At 44.0% G+C, this 25,733-nt stretch overlaps 1 protein-coding gene across 1 annotated transcript in view; it reads left to right on the forward strand.

Annotated features, from left to right (window-relative positions):
• Positions 1 to 25,733, forward strand: part of ADGRV1 (adhesion G protein-coupled receptor V1) — a 2,034,994-nt gene that overhangs the window by 51,953 nt on the left and 1,957,308 nt on the right. The window contains exons 2-3 of the mRNA XM_078677778.1: positions 7,877 to 8,061; positions 23,963 to 24,112. Coding sequence (XP_078533904.1) covers positions 7,877 to 8,061; positions 23,963 to 24,112 — 335 coding nt within the window. The remainder of the gene's footprint in view (positions 1 to 7,876; positions 8,062 to 23,962; positions 24,113 to 25,733) is intronic.

Here is a 25,733-nt window from a genome sequence, read left to right on the forward strand (position 1 = left end):
TGCCACATGGCACCCGAACCCGTTTTGGGGGTGCTAGAGGGTGTCAAAGTGACACCCCCTGCACCCTTGTGAAATTCGGTATTTACAGATTCGGTAATTACCGAATCGGTAATGCCCATTCATTCCTATGGGCTTCAAAGCCCATAGGAATGAATGGGCATTACCGGTCGGTATTTACCGAATCGGTAAATACCGAATTTTACCGATTCGGTAAATGCACATCTGTATTTACCTACATCTCGGTACTTCTATTTTGCCACTTCTTAAATACCGAATCGGTATGATTCGGTATTTAAGAGGTGGTAAAATAAAATTACCTACATCTGGCCCCTAGGGAGGAGGCAGAGAATTTAGATGGGCAGCTAGAGGGGCCAGTGGGCCGGGATGGGAGGGAAGTGCCTTCCAGAGCAGGCAGCAGTGTTCCTTCAAAGGACCTGTCCCCAAGAGAGTTGGAGGAATGGAAGAGAGATAGAGTGCATAAGATGGAGCTGGACAAGCTCCAACTAGGTGGTCAGATGGAGTTGGCGAATTAGAGGTTGGCCTTGGAGGAAAAAATAATGCATTTGGAGCATGAGAGGATGTTGAGGGAATTGGAATTGAAAGCTAAAAGTTTAGAAATGTCTCCCTCTGGTGGCAGCGCACCATCCATGCCTGTAGAAACAAGAGTGTTTATTCCTAAGGAGGTCATTAAGGAGTTTCATAAGAATGAAGATATTGAGCAATGGTTTAGGGGCTATGAGGTAGCTATGATAGCCCACCGGGTCCCTGAGACGGACTGGGGAGCAGGGTTGTGGGGGCGGCTCCTCAGTGATAGGCGGGTTACCTTATTGGATTTTCCTTCTGAGGATCGGAATTCTTATGTGCCCATGAAGGAAACCTTAATGACCAGGTATGGGTTGACCCCTGAGCTTTATAGACAAAGGTTTAGGAATTGTAAGAAACTGGAGTCTAGCACTTAGGTGGAATATGTGACTTTTTTTGCAGTGCATTAAATGGTTGGGTAAAGGATAGCAATGTGAATGATTATCAGGAGCTCTGCATGGGAGCACTCGTCTAGTAATTGTTTTCCAAAGCTATGCCAGCACCTTATTGATAGCAAGCTGACTAACCCTAGGAAGCTTGCTGAGGAGGCGGACCACTGGGTTAGTACCTGGGTCCACAAGGGTCATGTGGGAGACTTCGCCAAAGGTGGGCAGGGTCCCCAGCAGGAGTGGTGGGGACAAGGGTAAACAGAGGAGTTCCAGAAAGGGCCCCAAAGTACTACCCAAGGGAACCAGGTGAAGGGTTCCCAGCCTCCCCCTGAGAAGAAGCCAGGGGCCCAACAGGTAAACCTGTTCATAAGGGACCCCCAAAATGTTTTAAGTGTTGTGAGGTGGGCCACTGTTTCTATGATCCCAAGTGCCCCCTGAGAGAAAAAACAGCACCCACTGGTGCACCGCCCCGGCAGATTGCTAGTGTAGCCCTGGGTGAGGACATGGGTGCCCAAGGTGGGTAGGGTCCCACAGAAATGTCCCTAGTCTCTTTAGGAGACTGTGAGGAGGTCCCCAGGACCCAGCTGCTTGATAACGCTAAAAAGTACAGGCAGTGGGTGACCATCAATTGCCATAGAGTGGAGGCTCTTAGAGACACCGAGCCAGTGTCACAGCTGTCAGTTGTCGGCTGGTGTCTGAAGAACAGGTGATCCCCAAGGCATTTTACCCTGTTGTTGCCGCTGACGACACAGAGATGTCTAACAACACAGGGTCTGGCTCTAATCAGCAAGGATGAGCCTCATATCATGAAAAACCTCTCTGTATAAATCACACTTGCAAGTGTGATTATTACAGAGTGGTTTTCTGCCCAGTTTAAATGATTTGTGAAACAAAGTCCTTACATTGGCACGTTGCAGAAAATCCTTGGGGTGAAGACTTCACACTGTTAGTTTTGTTTTTTTCTGTGACTGATTAACCAATGCCATTATATTCTGAACAGATAAGACCACTATGTCATATGTTCTGTGTTCTATGTCGTGTATGTAAGTGAGTCGTCCTTGATGTTGTCTTATGTATTGACCCATAGTCATTCATTCTTTTGTATGGTCAACTCTTTCTTTGGTTTGTGGTATAATGTGCAAAATTGTTCAATATGAGATATGTGAAAACAAATTGATTTTTTGAAAAATAGAAACAAAAAATATATATATTTTCGAATTAATTTTAAGCAGTCAGACAGTATTTCATTTATTGGCGCCTTGTTGATTTGAGTCATAAAATAAGAATTAGTATAGACAAATCTGTTGTTGGTTTTCATGACAACACAGAGTGCCACTGCAAGGTTGCTCATGTTCTCTTTGAGTGGGGGGGTCTCAGGTACGCTTCAAGTAGTTGTGAGGCCTGCCATGCCTGTTGACTGTCTGCTAGGCAATGATTTGAAAAGCTCCCCTTGAGCTAAGGTGGAGCAAAAAGCTCATTTGGAGATGCTGGGTCTGCCTGAGTGGGCGTGTGTGACCACTCGGTCAATGGAAACCAGTAATGGTATTCAAGAGGACCTGGAGCCTGAAATAGTGGCCCAGGTGCCTGCCATAAAGAGAAGAGGCAGGGGGCACGAGAAACCAGCCCCCGAAGTTTTCACGGTCCAGGAGGAGGCAGACCTTGAGGGGGATGCCCGGGAACCTACAGGGGAACAAGTAGCTGAGCTGGGGGACTTGCCTGCGCTGACCCATTGGCAGCAGGAAAGAGGTCCCTCCAGTGAAGAGTTCTGTGAGAAGCAGAAAAAGTGCCCTTCTCTTGTGGGTTTGCCGCAACAGGCCACAACCCAGGCAGCAGGTGATCAGTCTGGATCACATTGGATCTACTGGGAGAATAGTCTCCTGTATAGTGAGCCTAAGGTTGCTGGGCCTGGGCTAGCGCATGTGCTGATGGTACCCCAGCGCTTCAGAGCCTTCCTACTGGGTTTGGCTCATGATGTGCCTTTAGCAGGACATTTGGGGCAAGACAAGACCTTTGAAAGGCTTGTCACCCACTTTTATTGGCCCCAAATGCTCAGGAATGCAGATACTCATTGCAGGACCTGTCAGACTTGCCAGGCAAGTGGTAAGAGATAGATAATGTGGAGTCCGACTTAACCAAGTACAATAAAGCTCTCCTAGAATCATTGGATCTATTGGCGCCACTGAAGCTACACAAACAGCATCCTGTATCCAAACAGGAGATATGGTATACTGAAGAACTTAGAGGTGAGAAGCAGAAGTGTAGAAGGCTCGAAAAAGCTTGGAGGAAATCACACATGGAAGCTAGTAAGAAAGAGTATACTGATGCCCTGGCCTCCTATCACAAAAACCTAAGGATGGCCAGGAGGAGCTGTCTTGCGTCACAATTGGCTGAAGCAGGCAACTCTTCCAGAGAACTCTATAACTCTATAAGATCCTTCAGTCCTTCATAAAACCTGTGGCCTGCGAGAGTCCAGATGACTTCTCTCAAGCCCTATGTGATAAAATATTGTTATTCTTCGAGAATAAAATAGAGCTTATCTATGAGAAAATCAAGCAGTCAGGGATTGCTGGGAGTAACACCACCAGTTCCTCCCTGACATTACCTGTCTCACCTCTGCCATCTGCGTGTGCTAATATTTTACTTACCACATTTCCAGAGATTAATCTTCTCGATGCTACCTCCTTGGCCAGTCAAATTAAAACTGGATCTCCTTTAGATCTTCTGCCAGCAAAGATGGTGGGCTCTCTAAGGAATCTGCTCCTACCTGGAATTCAAACTGTGATCAATCTCTCTCTTAGAGAAGGTCATGTGCCAGGTGAATGGAAGAGAGCGGTAGTGAACCCTATTCGAAAGAACTCAGCCCTGCCATGGTCAGACCTTTCCAACCTCCGTCCTATCTCCCTACTTCCTTATATCAGCAAGATGACCGAGAAACATGTGAATACCCATCTGTCTAAGTTTATCGAGGCAGCGGGTGGTCTGGACCATTCTCAATCTGGGTTCAGACCTAACCACAGCACCGAGTCTGCCCTCCTCTCTGTGACCAATACCATCAGGATGGCACAGGATAGAGGGGGCTCCATGATCTTGGTGCTGTTGGATTTGTCCGCTGCCTTTGACACGGTATCACATGATATTCTTCTCGGTCGTCTGCGGAAGGTGGGGATAGGCGGCTCGGCTCTGGCCTGGCTTAAGAGCTTTCTCTCGGGCCGATCACAAACCGTCAGGTTGGGCTCCCATCAATCGATCTCTAGGGAGCCCCACAGGGCTCATGCCTAAGCCCCACACTTTTTAATGTGCATGTGGCCCCCTTGGCGGATATTGTGAGAGAATATGGGTTCACCCCAGTATCGTATGCTGACGATACTCAGCTTCTGTTTCCCTTCCATACCCTGACACCGGCAATTAAACATGCATTTGCCACCGGTATGAGAGCGGTATCTGATTGGATGGCCTACAATGGCCTACAATGCAATGTGAGCAAGACGGAGGTCATGCTTTTTGGAGCAGCCCCCCTCTTGTGGTCGCCTGATTGGTGGCCCCTGGATCTAGGATCTGCTCCTTGCCCTAAGCAGATAGTTAAAAACCTGGGGGTACGGCTTGACCAGGCGTTATTACTAAAGGAACATGTGAATCTGGTGGCGGGAACCTGTTTCAGGACCATTGGGCTCCTGAGGCGTGTGTTCCCGTTCCTGGATGACTGCTATAGGAAAACGCTGGTTCAGACACTGGTCGTCAGTAGATTGGATTACTGCAATGGACTACTCTTGTCTGCCAACGAGGAACAACTGAGCCGTTTGCAGGTGGTCCAGAATACTGCGGCCAGATTAATTCTTGACGCTCCCCCCAGGTCCTCTTTATGCCCTCTTCTGCTTAAACTCCACTGGCTGCCTATCCGCCAGCGAATTGAGTTTAAAGTGTGTTGTGTAATCCACAGATGCCTTCATGGACCTGGTCCTAGATATCTGGCTGAATTATTTCGGCTGTATATTCCGACTCGCTCGTTGCGCTCTAGCAACCAACTATTGCTGCAGGTCCCTCGTATTAAGAAGGCAAGACAAGGGGGTCGTGCCCTGTCTTATAAGGGCCCCACTCTGTGGAACACTTTGCCCCTCATTTTAAGACAGATTACTAACATATATGCCTTTAAGAAATTCCTTAAGACTCATCTGTTTCCGGCTGTGTAAGATCTAGGGCTCTTTATGACTCTGATTCTGTTCTGGCATCTTGGAATATCATAAGCGCGGAGATACCCTTTGGGGTCGATTCCTGCGCTGTAGAAGAACATAAATAAATAAATAAGAGTGGGAGGAAGCACAAGGCTCCTCTCCAACCTTTCCCTGTGGTCAGCGCCCCCTTTGAAAGGGTGGGCATTGACATTGTGGGGCCACTCCGATTGAGCTTCAGCCTGGTCAGAAATTTTGGGTCATGGACCCCGTGGAGCTCTGTATGCTCCAGGATAAGTCGACCGGACAATTTGAGGTGGTGGAGCGCAAGCGCAATGTCACCTACTTGGTGGACTTGCGGTCTCCCAATAAACCCTTTGTGGGTCCTTCTTGTCAACCGCCTGAAGCCCCACTTAGAGAGGTCCGAAGTGGGCATGCTCCTAGCGACGGATGATGGAATGGAGGAGGAGACTGAGCCTCTTCTTGACCTCCTGTCTGCGACAGTGCAAGATGGGTCAGTGGATGGTATAAACCTCTCTTCCAACCTGACCCCTGAGCAGCAGAATGACTGTTGCAAGTTGGGACACTTTTCTGTTCTCCCTGACTTCCAGTGTCACTGATTGGTGTGTCCATGATGTAGACACTGGGGACAGTCCTCCTGTTAAGCACAAATTGTACAAAGGTGGTCAGCTGAGTTCTTCTTGGTGGAGATGAAGCAGGTGAAGCTCTTTTAACCTGTTGCTTTTAGGAGTACACTCATTCAACTTTCAGAACAAGGCAGAGTCCTTTTGGGGCTGAAGACCAAAGTGTGCTGCAGGTGCAGTCCTTATGTGTGCAGTCCAAGGGTCCAGCAGGGAAGCCCTTCTTCTTCTTATAGTTTCAAGGCAGGGATCTGAGTTTCTGGGCAGCTCTTCCATATTTATCTGTGCTCCTGGGGTGACAAGCAGCGAGGCACCCCTGACGAATGGGGTGCAGGTTCCGCCCTTGAGTATTATAACTTCCTCCAAAGTCCCAGAAAGCACTATTCTTTTAAAATACAAAATGGAGAAACTCTCTCCTGAAGCTTAAGATCTGGCTAAGCCAACCCAGTGGTGTGGCTAAGTTTCCATAACAATCCCCTTTCAGCCCCTCTGCTAATTCAATTACTTTGAGCTCATGTCTGGCTGGATGCGCAGGAGGTGGGGATGAGCCTGTGGCCTATCATAACTGTCATTCCCTCTTTGAAGACTAGTTTGGCTACTCCACCCCCACCCGGCCTTTTGCTTTGCAGCTGCAGATCTCCTCTCTCCAGATGACCTTTGTCTCTATGCAGGTCACTTCACACCTCATCAGAGCAGTTTGGCTCAGCCTGTCAAAGTCTGGCCAATCAGGAGAGGCTGCTGGAAGGCTGGATTTTAGCACATCGGAAAATAAAGTTCTATAACTTCTTTTCTGTGATAGTTATAGTAAATTCAACTTTGGCAAGTTGTTGGCTTTATTCTAATTAACATTTACATACTTTGAAGTACATTTTTAGCTTGCTCCTGTCAATAGTTATACATTATTAAAGTATTCCTATGTTAGCATATGGAGCCAATGTTCTACAATGAGGACAGGGTATCTCAAATACTTTTTAAAATGTCTCTGCTTATTTGTACATGGCACGCTACCCTGGGGCCACCTAGGGTAGACCTTATGGCTGACTTATATGTAAAAACAAGATTGTTGAAGACTTTGGAAGTACGTTTAATTCTAAAGTCGAATTTGCATATAATTTTATTTTAAAAGCATAAACCTACCATATGCTAGGGATTTGTACAGTTAGGTTGTCAGTTCCAATTGTAATTATACCTAATTACTATGTACTTTTAATCAGAGCACAGGCCCTGGGTCTTGTTAGTAGAGCCTAGGGCACAATCAGTCAGAAAACCAGCCTCTAGTAGTCACAACAGGGGCAAAAGTGGGAGAACACTGCAAAAAGGCCCGGTTTCTCACAATTAAGAAAAAATATTCTTTCTCAGTATTAATATTGGGGTGCTCATTTTTCGAATTGTGCTTGGAAATTCTCATCACCAGTTCTAAGAATCAGGAGTGGAAAAAGTTTCCATGTGCCAAGTGGATTTGCACCTACAGAGCTTACACTGGTAGAAGAATGGAGTATCCACATTCCTATATGTAGTCTTATGGATCGGTGTGTGGGTGTTTCTTTGTGGGCTTACCTGTAAAGTTGTTGGACACCTGTAAACTCCTAGGATTGTTGATATTCACCTAAAATGTGCAGGTCATTCCCCATATTGGGAACGCTAGCAAATGTACAACTGTCAAATATAGGAGTACAGGCACTTTCAGGTTGGGAGTGGCAAGAGACTGGAGAGGGAAGACCCCGTATTTAACTTGGGTGTAGTGAAGCATGTTCCACTTGGAGAAACAGAATAAAGTTAAATGTGCCCATCAACATTTGTGTTCCACTCCCGTATGCAGGGATTTCTTTTTGGTGGAATTTTACCTGCACAAATGTTGTGTGTGTGAGTAGGCCAAGAATACTATGACTGGTGTATCTTTTCGTACATGCTAGTGAATTTTTTCCAGTTTTTATTAGAATCTGCTCTTTGTGAATGCGCCTTTGGTGTCCTATGCTCTATTCCCATGTGTTAGTGTGAGTTAGGACTCTGAGACTGTATTGTGATACGCTGCATTTTTATATGCTCTTATATGTACAACATATTGCTAACAGCTCGCTTTTTCTTTCTTTATTTCTAGACATGCTCCCCATTTTTGTATTAAGTAACTTTCTACTAGTGCTAATCATTAATTCTGCTGCTGGACAGACAGAAGTAAAGTTCGCTGGACAGACTGAGTTCTTTGTCAATGAAAGCAGCACGACGATCATTCGCCTTGTGATTGAAAGGACGGGAGTGCCGGCAAATATTACTGCCATTGTATCGGTAAGTACTCGCGGGCTTCAACACTTCATTCATTTCAACACACTGCAACAATGTTGTGACCCAACAACATGACCCAATCACACGGACTTACATTTCTTGTCACTGTTGAAAAGAGGGCAAGTGACGCGTCTTTTGTTGGAAGCTGTGGAGAGATTTTGGGAACAACACTTGTCTTAGTATTTCACAATGCCAGACCTAATTTAATTAACTCCCAGTCCCTTGGTCAACACAAAATGTTGGCTAGTGATTCCTTGGTAGAGGGGTGGCTGACGGCTTACGTATGCCCCCTGGAATCTGCCATGTCACAAAGATCAAATAATCCTTTTACACACTGCTTACTCACACCCTAGCATGTTGAATCCAGAAGTATCGCCACAACAAATCTGCAGAGACACAACTTACATGTTTATTTGAAATAATAATAGTAGATGGATATTTTTCCTGCCAGTTCACGATATGCTTAACTACAGTCTGTCTTTTCTGTTGGAATTAAAAAAATGAATTGAAAATGTATTTTAGGCAAAATACTCTCAGCTCTTATGAGCGTTTAAAGTGGCCCAAGCTACGTTTTAGTTGCAATTAGGAATGGTTTGGGTATTGTTATCTTCATAGGGTACTTGATGCTATTTCTGATTTACTCGTCTCCATCCTTAAATTAAATTCCGCAATAAGAAAAGGCGATGTAAACCCATCACTTGTGTTGTCGCAAATTTGGGGCCATATGTACAAAACCTTGTTTGAAGTCACAAAGGCCCGATCCACAGAACCACGTGGTTTGCAACCGCAAAAAAAGTTTTTAAAATGTACAAAAGTCAAGTTCAATCAATCATTCAATCAGGGGTTTGTAAAGCGTGCTACTCACCCACGAGGATCTCAAGACGCTGGGGGGTGGGGTGGTGGGCAGCAGCTCCGGATCAGTTGAAGAGCCAGGTCTTGATTTGGTAATCGCAATTTGGGTTTGGGAATCAGTATTTGGAAGGGGCGGGATTAGGGCGTCCCTCCCTAATACTGATTTGCAGTGGTATGAATGAATGTTTTGTGACCAAATTACTGTTGCAAAACATTATTTTACCGATACCTTAGAGGGGGTGGTGACCTTTTGCAAATGGTAAGGGATCCCCAGAGGACCCCATCCGCTTTGTGAATGCTGATACAAATATTTGTATAGATAAGGCATTGGTCCCACAGACCACTGCCTACTCTTAAACAAGCATTAGCAAAGCCAATAGACCTCGGCAATCCAAGAGCTATTGGCGCTGTCAATGTCTTTTGGCCAGGCTGCATAGCAGCATAGCTGATGTTCAGGATGGCTGAAAGTCAGGTAAACAAGCACTGGCATAGCCAATAAGTCTTGCCTTTGGGACTTTATAGGTGTTTAACCAGGCAGCACACAAGCTGCAAGTTTACAAACATCACAAAACAGACTGGGCAACTGGTCACATTTTGTGTAACAGCCGTAGTTGCTTTGAACAATATTTAAAGTTTGTCTGCTTGAAGCTTTGTCCTTATAAATTGATTTAAAATATAAGCGCTCAAATGTTGTCTGACTAATTTTGCGCTATGTCTAAAAAAATGCAACACAGATGATGGGGTTTGCTGGTGGGCAACACGGGATGGGGCAGGAGAACACAACCATTGGAGCATGATGCAACGATGGGGCACCCGGGGACTCTGTTATGGGCTTGGCGCAAAGTTGCTGCTTCCTTCTCCTCCGTCCACTGCTTATCCTGATCTGTTGCTGCCTGGACATGGACAGAGGCCTGCCCTGGGTCGAGGCGAGGGACAGGCCTCCGGCAGCGCTGCAAAAATTCTATGGGCCATGGGAGAACATGCCGATAAACAGAACAGCACCGATAGGTAGTGACTGGGTTGGGGACGCCAATGCCTTGACTTCCCTCCTCCTCCCTGGTAAGCACTGCTCCATTAGACCAACCGCACGCTGGGAACCACGAGGGCACCTGTTATGCTGGGCACCGAGGAAGGGGGTAATTACTCACTTGAGGGAGCTGGTGGGCCCTGACATACTCAGCGAGTGAACGGATGAGATGTTTTCCTCAATACCCGAGACACTCTAGAGCCCAATGCACTATATGGAGAGCTCCAAATGTAAATGCACCCAAGTCACAAAATCATCAAATGTTTCCCCTTACTGATTATTTGCGCTGTACCACCACTGTGAGGCCCAATAAGTGGTTATCTGGATACCAGTTCATCTGCTGCTGTTTGGACCACTATGTTCCTGTAGAACGTTGCCAGTGTGCCATGTGTCGGCATTGCTTGTGCGGGGGTGCCTGTTACTAGCCTTGGCCTTCTAGCTGAGGGGGGGAGCAGAGACCGCGCACACAGGTTCATTGGACTAATTGACCTGCACGTGCCCTTCCGACTATATTATGGAGGTGAAGTGGACTGCGGGGAGGATGACGGCATACACTGCCTGGATCATGCCCCGGAAAGAACCAGAGAGCTGCTGGGGCTGCATCAGAGGCTACTAATGTAACTAAACTGTGGGAACTTCTGCATAAAGCTACGACTGGCTACTGTGAAGGTACCAAATAACCGCTACCTACTGCAACAATGGGGAAAACAGGCACTAAGCAAACCAAACTACAATTAGATGCCCGCAGATCTACTTGCACCCCTGGAGGCAGTGCCGATCACAATGGCTCTAAAGGGCACCTCAATAGAGGAGGCGACCGACGTTGTGGACATGAAATTCCTCCTACTTGCTATGCAGCAGAGGCTTACCTCAGTAAAATCTAAAATGTATAACACTTGCTAGAGGATGGATTCCATCATGCACAAACCGGAAAAGCATGATGGTCGCCTCACTGAAACCGAACAGAGAATTTCCACAGTGGAAGACACAGTCTCCCAAGGGAGTGAACAATTTTTGAATATGGAGAAAGTCCTCAAAATAATCTCTGCCAATTACATATCACACTATACATCAGGGACGACTGGCTCAGTCCGAATGGGGTGCTTTGTGAATTTGTTTGCTTTGGTGACATTTCAGGCATCCATGTTAACTGGGAGAAATCTTACCTCTTTCTCCTCACTGCTGCCACAGAACGCTTTACACCAGACTATTCACGGCAATGGTGTGATTCAGAACTCGGGTACTGATCTCCAGGGACAGAAAAGAGCGGATCCGTGCTAATTTTGGTACTGCTGTAGATGCGATAACAGATAAAATAACAAGATGGATGTCATTACCTATTTCCCTGGCAGGCCAAATATCACTTATTTATTTATTTATTTATTTATTTATTTATTGGCATTTCTAAAGCGCAGCATATACCCTGGGGTGTCTTGGCGCTGAGTAATTTGCCGGCCGGATGAAAAACTGCCTTGCTCTGATCACTTTTCTATACCAGGAATGAATTACTAAATTATCTATTAAACAGCCAAGTTTTTAATTTTTTGCGGAATTGGAGTAATGTGGGACATGCCCTAATGTCCTGGGGTAAAGTATTCCAAATTTTGGAAGCTGCCACTACAAACCGTCGGTCTCCCCACATCACGGTTTTGGTGCGTGGTACCATAAGTTGGTTACTGTTGGTGGAGCGCAGTTGGCGTGTGGGTTGATACGGTCGTAGATGGTCTTTAAGGAACTGTGGGCCCTGTTTATTTAGGACTTTATACACAATGCACTGGGATTTAAATCTGGCTCTATTCTGAATCGTCAACCAGTGTAGTTTGGAAATGGCATTGGATAAAGGAGCAAACTTTGGAATTCCCAGAATAAGACGTGCTGCTGCGTTCTGTATAGTCTGCAGTTTTTTTAGGACTCTTACTTGGGCATTGATAAAAAGTCCATTGCAATAATCTAGGGATGACAGGACTAGTGAGCTCACCAGAGTTTTAATGGCGGTGGTAGGAAGATAGGGGCTTATCTTTCGGATCATGCGCAGTTTATAGTGGGCTACTGAGGCCACTTTGCTGGCATGGTCCATGAAATTCAGATGGTTGTCAATAATTATCCCTAAGTTCCTTACTTTAGTCACTGGATCTGGGGGGGCACCAAAAGTTTGGGGCCACCACGAGGTAGGCCATTCTGGTGAGAGTTGTCCAAAAATCATAACTTCGGTTTTTTCCGAGTTTAGTTTTAGGCAGTTTGCTGCCATCCATTCACCTAGTTCTGTCAGTCCTCTCTGGAATCTTTTAGCTACCTCCTCTCCATCACCCCTTATAGCCAGCACCAATTGTGTGTCGTCCGCGTAGGAGGTTAGGCTCATCCCATGTGCCTTGATGACATTGGCCAGGTCCGACACATATATATTAAAAAGTGTCGGACTCAGGGATGAGCCTTGAGGTACCCCACACGGTTGTGACAATTTGGCAGATTGATAAGGGCCCAGAGAGACAGCCTGCGTTCTCTCCGAGAGAAAGGAGGCGAGGAGAGCTCTTGCCGTGGAGGAAATGCCTATTTTTCCGACACGGTCGACCAGAGTACCGTGGTCGACCGTGTCGAAAGCTGCTGAGAGATCCAGCAGTACCAACACCGCTGTTCCGCCTTGGTCTCTTATTATTCTTACGTCTTCAGTTGCTTTAATAAGGGCAGTTTCAGTCCCATGGTATTTCCTAAATCCATACTGAGTATCATCTAACTTCTTGTGGGTTTCTATATACTCAGTTAATTGTAGGTTCATGGCCTTTTCCACCACTTTGGCCATGAACGGAAGGCTGGCGATGGGTCGGTAATTTTTTAATTCTGACTTATCAGCTCCTGACTTTTTCAACAGTGGTTTGAGCAGTGTGGTTTTTAGATTAATGGGATATGTCCCTGAGAGCAGGATGGAATTACAGACTTGTGTCAACACTGGTATGATTGAATCCATCACCGGTAAGAGTGCCGATAGTGGGCAAGGGTCCAACTTGGATCCTGCTTTAATTGTCGATACAATTTGTAGTACTTGATCTTCTGTCAGTGGTTGAAAGTCTGTGAAGGATGAAGTCCCTGTTAGTGTTAAGTCTTCCTGACTGTTATTGAGATCATTTGAGTGCGTGATTTTTGCCAGAAATGGTTGATAAATATCATCCACCTTCTTAAAAAAGAAGTCGGCTATGGCGTCGCACATGTCTTGGGTTTGAGGTGGGGTCAGGTCTGGAATATTACCCGAGAGCACTTTAGTTATATCATATAATTTTTTGCTCGAGTTCTTTGCCTGCTCAATTTGCCTCAAATAGTACTCTTTTTTTGCTTTTATAATCATGGCTTTGTATTTTGCCAAGGCCGCCTTGTATTTAGTTTTACTTGTAGGATCATAAGACTTTCTCCATTGTCTTTCCCAATATCTGTTCTGTAATTTTTGTGTTTTTAGTTCATCCGAGTACCATGGTGCGGTAGGGGTGGTCCTGTTCATGGATAATTTCTTAGTGGGGGCTAATGAATTCATGGCATGTCCCAACCAGTCATGGAGTTGTTGTATAGCCAGGTTGGGATTGGCCGAGATTGACGGGCGAGAATCATCCAGATGGCTTTTTAGATCCTGCTGATTGACATTGTGCCAAGCTTTAAAGGTTATAGGCTGGCGAGGGGAAGTGTCTGTAATAGATTTTTTATCCATAGCCAAGGTGCAAAAAACTGCATAATGGTCTGTCCATGGCAGTGGACAGATATCATTTACTTGTAGCCCCTGGGCACTAGAGAAGATGGCGTCCAAAATGTGTCCCGCTTGGTGAGTGGGGGAGGTAACCAGTTGATGTAACCCCAAGACTTCCATATCTGCAATGAGAGCTTGGGTTTCTTTGTTGTTGTTATCGTCTAGGTGGAAATTCAGATCACCTAATACTGTGATCGAATCTTCTAATGCTAGAGATTCCAACTGTGTGCTAATACTTGTTAAAAAGCCAGTTTTGACTCCTGGGGGCCTATATATAAGAAGCCCTTTAAAGTTGACTTGTTGGCTAAGTCTAATAGAAAACATCATGGCCTCACACGAGGTGTCCTGTATTTGAGTCACTATTACCTCCATGTTTTCTCTAGCTATAATGGCGATCCCTCCGCCTCTCTGTCTAGGTTTATCATTCTGTCTTGATCTATCTTGTCTGTATGCTTTGTAGCCTATGGGTGTGGCAGAGACCATGTCCGGGCCAGATGATTCATCTGTTATGGACATAAATATATTGAAGAAACTGCTCTATTTGTTCGTTAATATTCCCTACTCGCCAGGATGGCAATTTTTCAAATTACTTGAAGCGCAATTTCTACGATTGGCCTGGGTGGGTGAGCAACCATGCATACAACAGAATATACTCACACAACCTTTTTCTAAGGAGGGTTTTGAGGCACCTGGTATGGAGCTCTATTATTTATGCCCCCAGGCACACTATGCCATACATTGGCATAGACCCAACCACTTCATGCTGCATCCAGCTATTGAACAGGGTTGCCTGACCCCTATCCCAACTTCTGCCTATTTGGGGGCGTGAGAGTGTCAAGCCGGAGCTGCGGATTCTACTGTTGCATGCACCACAGCAGCATGAGAGAAGATGGCTTAAAGGAGGTTGGACACGCCCCTGCTCTACTCACCGACTGCTTATCCCGCTGCCCTATCATTTCGCCTTACCTGTAAGGGTATGCTCAATAAGGCTGATTTCAACCCTTGGGGTGACCTATACTTTGATGGTCTCTTTCTTAATCACAAAGATTATTTTGCCAGGGAAGCACCAACACCACTAGACATAATTCACTACATTAGATTGTGATACAATGTTAAGGTTCCACTCTTGACTTTCCCTGGGAACCGCCCACATTTAATATGCTACATACCCTGCTCAGTTCCACTAGCATGCACTACCTTGTTTCAGTTTTATACCACTCTGCTCAGCCTTGAGTCGCCAGACCTGGCGCGGGATGCTAGGGCTGGATGGGAACCGGAACTAGGCACAACACTCATTGATAAATAATGGTTGTCTTGCTGTCAGCAAGACAGGGGACATAACATCAAGCAGCAGACTGCGAATCATCCATTTTACGTTTCTACATTGTATCTACTACATGCCACCAGGTAATACAGCCTGCACCCTGACAACAGATGTATCAGGTGTGGCTCAGATGGGACAGACTTCCTTCATCTTGCCTGGACCTGTGGGCTGATACAGGCACACTGGGAAGAAGTGGCAGGAGCGCTCGTCCATATGATAGGTTGCACTGCAAACCTCACACCATTAATGCCGATACTGGGGCACCCTGAAGACATTGAGAGGGGCTTCGGGAAATATGTAACACTTGGGCTTTTCCTGGCCAAGCGCAGAGTTGCATACAAATGGGGAAGAGGCCGTTCACTGAAATTTAAGGATTGGCTGCAGGACCTCACATATTGTCAGGACCAACTGACCACATATGCTGAGCTACTCCCCCCAGCTCCTGAATCCGGGATACCGGGGTCCATCTGCAGACATACTTGTCAACACAGACACCTCAGGGTACAGAGGCAAACACCCTGTAAAATGCAGAGCCAGTGCTATAGGAGAATGTCATGAATTGACCCCTTGACACCAAGTGAGTCATGCCAGTGACGTGCCGCTAAGTGAATATTCCAGGTATCCTTACTGATGGACATTTGAGGAGGAGTGCCCCCTGGTGGCCAGTTTCGTCTAAACTACCTGCCTGGGTTAAGATACTCACTCATGCACCCACATATAGAAAGGCAGGAACACTGGCCTCTATTGGCTCCAATCACTAGACTGATGTTGATAATGTAGAGTGGCAAGGGCTTAACATATCACCGAAGGGAGTCATGAGTGTTGAGATGGTGCACAATGTTATTACTTTGTTATACGCTTGACCCATATTGTTTCTGTATTGTGACATGTATGGAAAAAAAATGAAGAAATAAAAAAAGAATAGGCAGAAATATCTACGCCAACTGCAGAAAGTCCCGGCAGGGCCAGCTTGGTGTTTCAGTTTTCTGACGTCAATAAAAGGAAGTGCAGTGAGTTGGGATGTATATTAACACCAGTCACTTAAGATACCACAAATACACTAAAATGGATGTGGATGAAGTGATATTATTATACCAGGGGCATAGAAAATGGCCCTGCACAATCCATGGTCAACAAAAGTGTAATCTCTTTACTGTGGGATATGTTCAAGTATTTAAAGGATGTACTATTCTGCAAAGTTAATGCCCCTACTTCTGCATGGCTCTGCCTCCTCTCATCCCCATCGCTCATTGATCTGCCCTTTTCCTAAATGGCACTTGCACTCGGTCTTCAAGGACAAGGTTATCCTCTTGTGGCGCTGAACAAAATAAATGAAGGGAAACGGGGGGCCCTCGCAGTGTCAATACGCAGCCAGAACAAACACCCTCTTTTGAAAGGGCGGCAGAAACCAAGACCTGTTTGGATGAGCTTTTGTCTTCCATAAAAGTCACCAGAAAAATCACTTTCTTTTTCAAAGCAGATGCCAACACCCTAGCAACGCTATATTATTCACCCTGCTTATGAGCAATTATCCATGGAAATTGTATGCAGCACTCAAATTAAAGAAAGCTCGCTCATATATATTCATTTGCAACACAACTTTTTTTGTTTTGTTTTCAACAAGATCCAGAAGAATTGCTAGTCATCCAGCAGCTCTACAACACATTTAAAAAGGCTTTCTATTTTTATATTTGCTGTTTGAAGTATGCACGTATAAAGGGTAAAAGAATAAAGGCTTTTGGGAAATTGCTTACTTTTGCCTGCAGCCACAAGATTCTTGATCTTGACAGCCTAACAGTTCTGGAAATGGTAGTTTAAGAGGTCTTGCTCGATACCCCACTCCCCAGTCACTCTCTCTCTTGCACACTTGCTCTCCCTGTCAGCCTCTAGCTCAACGCGACAGCCATTTTGAAAGAAATTATGTACAGTTTGTCTAGACAGGAATACGCAAATTTCTCACAATTTGTACAAAATACAAACAGTAAACACATACTTAATAGGTTTGCCTAGTTAAATTAAAATGCAAATTTAAGTAGTTCAAATACCATCTAAGACAAGTATATAATCAATTCACCAGTCAGCATGTAATATCTAAATCACATACTTGATATATCCTTTCAAATTGTGTTTTGTTCTCAGTTCTAAGAACGTGCTTCAGTTGGCCTGGGTAGATTTAAAATGGGTGTAGAACTAAACAACCAGCTGGTTTCTCAGATGAAGCCCTTTATTCTGTTTTAATATTTAGGCAGTTGACAGACAGCCAGAAAATTGAAATCAGAGCCTGCTGACTAGAGAGGCTTCTTAAGGGGGCAGGGTAGGAAGAGGAGGGTGAAACACCTGAGCAAGGAGCAGGCCATGAGCGAGCTGAGCCAGAAAGAGTGGAAGGGGAGAGACTAAGGACTGCAGTTTTCAAGAGCAGCCCGAGCTTTACAGAGACCCAAAGTGCTCCTCCTCTGCCGCTGCAGCCCTGACCCTGACCCCTCGGACTCCGTAAGCTCTGTGTCCTTCTCTCTGAACTGCACAGGAAAAGTTGAGATGATAAAAAAATAAAATGTATGAAAACGGTGTGGCTTGATAGTGTAGCATTGGAAAAAGTAGTAAAAACTGGCTCAAAATATACATGAGGTGTCGACAGAAGATATGATTTATATGGGACAAAAGTGTGGGTGTGCTTAAGTGCAGGGCAAGCTCTACTAACTAGCTGACATCACTTAATAATCACAACTGTTATTGGTTGTGTCTCCCCTTTCTGGGTGCAAGCAGAATTGTGAAGGGGCAGTGGTTATTTGAAACCATTGATTAACAAATATTACTTTTGTGCAGTTTATAGTAATTACTTTACTGACCTGAGAGGATAATCTCCCTTTTTATGTACATACTTTTGACATTCAGGTCACCGTCATTGTTTACAGCAATCATTCAACTCATTGAGTGCCTCTAGCTCGTTGTATCGCTTGCTAGTGCTGCTGGCAGTCTCACTGTGTCACGAGAGGCAAAACACGCCCTGTTGGGGAGTGGCAAATGAAGTGGCCGCTCACCTTTCTTTTATGAACATGCCACCCAAAGTAAAAAAAAACACAAACACTTATGAACATGGAGCCCAAAGTGAAAAAAACAAGAGAGCGCGGCGGCCGTTAAGAAAGGTCAAGCACCGCATATGAAGCATCCGGAGACCTTTCATCAACCGACACACAAAGTAAAAATAAAACACGAACACTTAACATGAGCAGAGGCAGGACAACAAAAAAAGAGTGCACTCAAAGTATCCAAAATAACCTGAAGAGTAAGCACACATGTAACCGGGGCAGTCCTCGTGGGAGGCTACAAAAGCCCAAAAGGAAGGACTACTAAGTGTATTCACGAAACAAAAGCTGGCATTTACAATGGACAGTAATAGGAACCAATTAAAAAGATGGCCTGTGCTTGAAGCCCATATTGTAGATACAGCATGTCTCAAAGAGACAGCGTATATTGGATGCCAAAGTGAGACCTAAAATACGATATGGCCCTTCCTGTGCTGTATAACACAAATAGAAACTGATGGGATATTGTGTGGGATATTCTGTATTCAGATAGTTGAAGGACACACCACGCTGTAAATCAAAGCTCAAATGCCCCTTCATGCACACATTGGTTTCTTTTTGTGGCATAGTGAAATGCAGCTGCCGTTTAAGAAAGAACACAAAGAAATAAAAAAAAGGAGCAGTTCAGTCCTCTTGATTGTATCCCCCAGCGTGTCCATGTCAACTGTTCCTTGCCATACCTACGCTTGCCATTCTTGCATTCTTTAACCTACTTAGGACTGAAGTAAATACAAGATATGAAGAGTATTAGCAGTATCTATTAAATTAGTCAAAAATAATTCCAACATATTTAACATCTTCAAACAACTGTGGTGCTCCAACTTTGCTGTACTCTCTACCCCCAATTAAGCATCCTGTCAGAAACGCCCTACTGCTCCTTAACCAAGGGCATCATCCTGTAACTCAAGTAGACGATCATTACCATCCATTGCTGGTGTCTCACGATCCTCTAAAATAAAAACAAATTATGTTTTTAATGCTCTGCAGTTCCTAGCAATACAGGTTGCGAATTTAACTTTCAGGACGTCCTCCAGGAGCCATACTTATATATGCCTATGACAGCATCCTAGGGCAATATGAGTCCAACACCCTGAGCACACTTCGACCTCTAAGCAGTTCAGTGAGAGGACTCACATTGCATGTTGTACATCAGTTATGACCCTTAGTTGATTCCACATCAATACCAACATAGGTAGCCATTTACCCTTCAAATGTGTACCATAAACTCCATGTGTGTCCTAAGGTTTTATTTGAACTCTTTCCACTCCTACATGGATGATAGCTAAGTATAACTGAAGTTCTTTTCTGCTATCTATTTTCTTTTATTTTTATTTATAAAGTGCATTACCACAGAGCGTATTGGTGCAAAGAAGTAAATATAACAGGCCTACGGTCCAAAGGGGTTACAAACAGAAAGAATTAATAATTAAATAGATCCACACCCAATGCTTGAAAGGTGATCTCCCTATTTAGCAATACCACAGACTAAGGGTGATAAGCATCTGTCTCGCTAGAGGTGAGGCCACGCTCCACCACTTATTTTCCAGTTCCAGCTGCTGCCTCATTCCTCCCAGAATGTTATGAGTGAGGAAGGCATCAGTCACTCCTATATAACCATTCAGTCATTGACACCTGGTGCATTACCTGTCAGACCTTGCCCACATAGATCATGAGGACTGCCCCCTCTTAGCCAAGTAATACCTAACAGTTATCCCATACTGCCAACTAAAGGGGAGGGGGTCAATGGAGTCATGCACCATACTCACACTACTTATCATAATGCTAAAGTAATGCTAAAACGGATCATCTGTTCACTGCATGCACTCAGGCAGTATAGAGGGACCCTTCACACAGATCTACAAAAGGCATGCTGAATATAAGTAGTAATATAAATGCAATTATTTGTCAGTTTGATAAAACTGTTTGTAATACAGTACAATTCCATAGAACTGGCACTAAAAGACCACCTAAGCAATAAAATAAATTTCAAACATATCACTAGAACAGGAACCCTTCTGTCTTAAAAGCAGTGCAGCATCACACTGTGCCATATGTCCAACGTGCCCACCCTCTCCTCAGTGCAGAATATGCCGTCTCAAATTGGCCTACAGTTTATGTCTCGTATAAGTTTCTTTGTGAATCTGTAGAGTGCAACCCCTACTGATTCATTAAAAAAAAACTTCCGCTGGTCCTGCTGACAAAACTGCGTGAACATCTGGGCAGAGATTAATATCTCTGCCTCAGTTTACTTTTATGCTTTATCTATTCACAAAAATGTATCAAATAATTTTTTTCAAAGTGCACAGACATCAAGAGGCGTCCTAGCACTGACAATTCAGCAAGGTGTCACGAAAGACAACTACATAAACAGGGTTGACAAATTGGAAAGGTTTTCAAAGCTCTCCAAAAAGACAGAATATTATCCAACCAAATCCCGGACACACAACAGAGGGGCATTTCAAGCTGTGGGTGTCACGTGGGAATGATATGTCCCCTAAGTGAAAAGCCCGCAATTCCAGGTGCACTAGCAGGAATGACATGTGACTGGTCCATTCAGGTCCTATTTCCTCTGCCTCGAATTCTCCAACTGCACAGTTTTTTCTCTGTGAGAAAAACTTTGTTTTCTCTTAAGAAAGTTCCTTTCTAACTCAATGTTGCCCTTGTGATGCATCACCTTCTACCTGCAGACAAGTTGAAATGTTATGTGTATTCCCCTTTGCACAAGGTTATAGTTGGAAGCAATGTATATCTTTACTGACATTAGCATGTTCTCGTAGGCTTCATGTATATATGTATTACATGCTTGGTGTTTCGTACTGTATCTAAGAAAATAATACCATATTTAGAATTTAAAAAAGAAAGCTCCTCCTTGACAGTCCAAGCAAATCTGAGGGTGATCCATTTCTCCTTCCCATCCTTAAGGGAGGAGTTATTGCAGCTTTGGTTGGTGTAAGTCTCCCACCACTTTTAGGGAGAAAAGGGTGCGACAATGCCCACAAATGTATGTTTGTTGGCATTCCTAACTTCTAAGACAAACCATACCTTTGAAACGCCCACTTCCCGACTATTGATGGAGATTTACTTCTGTTGCTTTATCTGCAGTTGTGGTGAAGTTGTCTGCACTAATTAGTGCACTTACATTTGCCTGGAATTCATTTGTGAATTATTGGCAGTCATAAGAAAAGGTATTTCCAGTTGGAAATGTAGGTTTATGAACAAATGTACATTTATGAATAGGTTCCCAGTAGGTTCAGAGATGCTAGAAAGAAGCCACATGAATAAATAAACCTGTATCCAAAGCATATGTATACGACAGATGCCTCAGCAGTGATAAAGCTAAAAACTTGTAATCAAATTCTACCACACAATAATATAAAAATGCGTTAAATAATATGTATAATAAGCTAAATGTCAGAAAATGTACCTTTACTTTATCGCACAAATGTGAAAACGTTGTTTACATTCTGCAGAAAGCTTTTATTTCTGTTGTTCCCTACCTGCTAGGCCGCACGGCACATGTATTCAACACTGACCATGAAAGAAAAATAATGCTTTTAATAAAAATAGTGATTTAACTTTCAAATCAAACTCTACGACTTTTTGTCAAATGTGGGGAGTCCCAAGAAAATATATTCTTTCCTCCGTCACACCATAAGATTTTACTGTACTTAGATTGTTTACTTTGCCACATTTGCATAATGAACAAGTATTTATGAAAGAAAATGCTTGCTGCAGCTTACATTTTGTGATCTAGTCAGGACATTCCAGAATTTGGATGTTTCACTTCATAGAACAGCTGATTGTTAAATAGTAAGAAACCAGACTGCTACCAGAGTAGGCTTTCAAACCATTCTCATGAGAACCTTTGTAGAAGTAACTTCTTGTAACACATTGTAGCCATTTCTAACTGTCTTCAGGCTGGCGTGAACCTTTACCGTGGGAATTAAGGGTGAAGATGACAGACCATCAGAAGACTTACCATTGGACGATGATGATGAAATGCACCTGTTTTTACAACATGTTTAGTTGCTTTCTATGTAACATGTGTTCCTAGCTAAAAAGCTCAAGACTCTTTCCATGCATCCCTACCCTGTTATGCCCCTTGCCACTTCACTTTGCTAGCCCCACTTGCCATAAGTTACTGCTTATGATGATTCTTTTAGTTTTTCCTTACTAATTGTGAGGAGAATTTCTGTTTTATGTTGATCATAGCTACTGTTGTGATTCCTTCCTTCTATCTCTCTTTATAGATGGTTGCTACTGCAATTGTTAAGAGAACTCAGCTGAGTCTCCAGAAAAACCCTTTATGGGGAGTTCATTCTTCCATTCAGCTAAGTGAATCTGCTCCTAAATCTACTTGCTCTTTTCCAGAAAGAACTCTTTGTGGGCTCTTGTTAGGGTAGACTAGGTCATTTAGTTTAGAACAGGGATATTACTCTGAATGGAACACACTGTTTTTTCTATGCTTGCTCTAATCAATTTTATCTCTTGTTCTTTCTGTAATCAATTTACCGCTAATTTGAAAAAAAGAACAAAAAATTCATTTTATCAACTAAATGAGAGAATAAAACTTTTTCAAACTTCACCAACTCTCTCTTTATTGACTGAACATCAAATGTAGTTAGCGATGTCTTTTGAGTGTAATGCTCCATTCGAAAACGGTGGCAAAGATCCAAAAGCTGAGAAAGGCACAGAATTTCCAGGTTCTCTAAGTAAGTTTAAGGTAACATAATTTGTGGAAATTTATGAGGGCTTTCTGCGCTGGCAGTAGGATACATAGGAGCCCTGTCGAGGCCTACTTAGCTGTCTGTCCTTAAGAGTATTGTAACTTGAGTACCATGAATTGGAGAATACTAATGCCTCTTCTTTGAAACGTTTAGAAGTGAAAGACGTGCGGTTTGAAGCACTTTGCAAAATAAATTATTAGTGTTATTGGTAATATTACTCTATAGTCACAATGGGGCATGTGTATCAAGCCCTATTTCCGTTCGCAAACGGGCCGATTCTCAGAATCGGTCCATTTGCGAACAGGAAAAGGCTTTTTGGGATGTATCATCCCAAAAGGGCATCGCAAATTAGAGAATTGCAAAATTTGCGATTCTCTATTTTGCCATTGCATTTAAGGAATCGCAAATTGTGATCCCTTAAATGTAATGTATGAAGCACAGACAAAGTGCAATTTGGCCTTAAGAAATCGCAAATTACCACCAACTTCAAGTTGGTGGTAATTTGCGATTTCTTTGAAAAATTCACTTTTTTGAATATTTTAAAGTGCCATGTGGCGCAGGGGCATGTATGTACGTCACATGTGTACACATACATATTTCAGGGGTGCAACAGGGTGTCCTTTTGACACCCTCGCACCCTTGAAATTGCATTCTCAAATTGCGATTCTCTAATTGCGAATCGCAAATTGAGAATGTCTTCCCATTCATTCCTAGCCCATAGGAAGGAATGGGAAGGTATTGCTTAATTGCGAATCGCGATTTGCGTTTTGCAAGTAAGGAATATTAAGGAATCGCAATTATTATTGCGATTCCTACATACATGGCTTTTTGCGATTCCTTAATAGCAATTCGCTAAAAATCGCTATTAAGGAATCGCAAAAGGTCTTGTTCATACATATGCCCCTCAATGTTCAGTTTGTCATCAAAGGGTTATAGAATCGGTTTCCTTGGGTTTCTGCATTGTTTCAAGTTGAAAAGAAGACTCAAGTTTCACTTTTGAATGAAGAATGTACTTTATTTTTGTACCTTGTTACTACATTGAATGCTAATGTAGAAATGTAAAGACAGATGTTGATTGCACAGTATTATGTGCAAGTATATACACAATTTCATGCCTAAAAACAGAACCGAGCCTAAAAGCCTGTCTTTGTGTCTCCATTTCAGCTATTAGGACCTAACACTCTGGACTTTGTGGAAACTGTGACCGCTGCATTTATCCCTGCTACAGAAACCAACCGCACGGTATTCATACCTGTCCTTGACGATGACCTTCCAGAGGCGGATGAGACCTTTGTTTTCCTTTTAAGTTTACCGGTAAGAAGAAAGAGAAAAGAAATTACAATAAGATAAAGTTTGGGGGCATATATCCCAATAGGTGTGCTGATAGGAGGAGTGGGATCTGCTCCCCACATATGTTTTCCAGTGTCTCTTTGCCCTGAGTCAGCAGCTAGTAAATAGCAGACTTGGGAACCTGAAACCAGGAAACACTAACTACAGATCAGATAGAAGTGCGGGTGCGTCCAGCTGCTGTCCCCAACCTCGCGTGGCTTCCTCCAGCAGAATGGAAATAGAATTAAACGCTCCCTCCAGCTCTTCCCCCTACTCCTAGAGCCCCCTGCCATCTGTACCGGGGCCAAATCAAAGCCTTGCATCCAAGAAGGTGGTGAGTAGATACCTATCTGGGCACATTATATTCCCCAGAATAGGATAGATATTATGACCGGACTGGGAACTGAACCCAGCCATGGCAATCATCTCAACCGGCTCCCAAGGGTGGCTGGGAGATGCGAGTGGGAAGCACCACCCCCACTGCCGCTTTTGTTACAGGCGGCTGTTATTTCAGCACTGCTGCAAAACTTGCCACCCATAACAAAACCGACCCCCAAGGGTCCAAAACTGGCCCCCACCCTTGTGGTAAAGGGGAAACGCCCGGAGGCCGCTACACCCAGTCTGGCCCTGATAACACATGGAATTGGACTCAGTGATCCTGAGTCTGCATTTCTTTCTGGGACAAAATAGTACTCATAACCACACTACTTTGGTGGAAGGCCAACACCTGGAAGTAGTTATTCTTGTTCCATGTATGCCCATACAGAAATACAGAGAACTTGTAATAACTGCCTAAATGTATGGTTCTCCCCTTGAGATTATAGTGCAATAAAAATGCGAATAATGCATACCTTTTCAATACCTTCCTGTTTTTGCCTAACAGGGCAGCTAGTTAATTTTCTTCACCGTTAGACAACTATAGATAGGGCCATTGGAATTGTGCAATTGTGCACCTGCAGCAGGTTTGGCATAGTTATGGATTTGTTGCATTTGCTACATAATCCATCATCTGATACATAATCTGCAGATTTTAACAAAAAAATATTGCTTCTAGCTCAAATGGTTCAGACGATACTAAAAACGCAGCAACACATGTTGCCAAGCAGTCGAAGACCCTTTGCAAAGGTTGACTGGTCCCCTTTCCGTGGGTTATTGTTATATTTGGGTGTTAAACCGGAACTACCTATGCCCAGACTGTGTTAACAAGTGTAAACATGTGAAAATAAGTAATAGTCACAGAATATGCCGCATTAACCGCTATATGTATCAACAAACCATTTTGCATTTCCTAAATAGCGAATTGTAAGGAATCGCTATTTAGGAAATGCAAAACGGTATGTATGTACAAAATCGCTTTCCAATAGCGATTCCTTAGCATTCCTTAATTTGAGATTAGCAAATTGTCAATCGCAAATTACCCCTTCATTTCCATGGGCCAGGAGGCCCATAGGAATGAAAGTGCAATTTGCAATTAGCAATTTGCTGATCGCAAATTAGGGATGTTTCCAAGGGTGCAGGGGTGTCTCAAGAACACCCTGCTGCACCCCTGAAAAAGACATTTGGGGGCATATGGCGCACATACATGCCCTAAGGGCATGTATGGGCG

Source organism: Lissotriton helveticus, chromosome 2_1 (genome assembly GCF_964261635.1).
Source record: "Lissotriton helveticus chromosome 2_1, aLisHel1.1, whole genome shotgun sequence".
Classification (NCBI taxonomy): domain Eukaryota; kingdom Metazoa; phylum Chordata; class Amphibia; order Caudata; family Salamandridae; genus Lissotriton; species Lissotriton helveticus.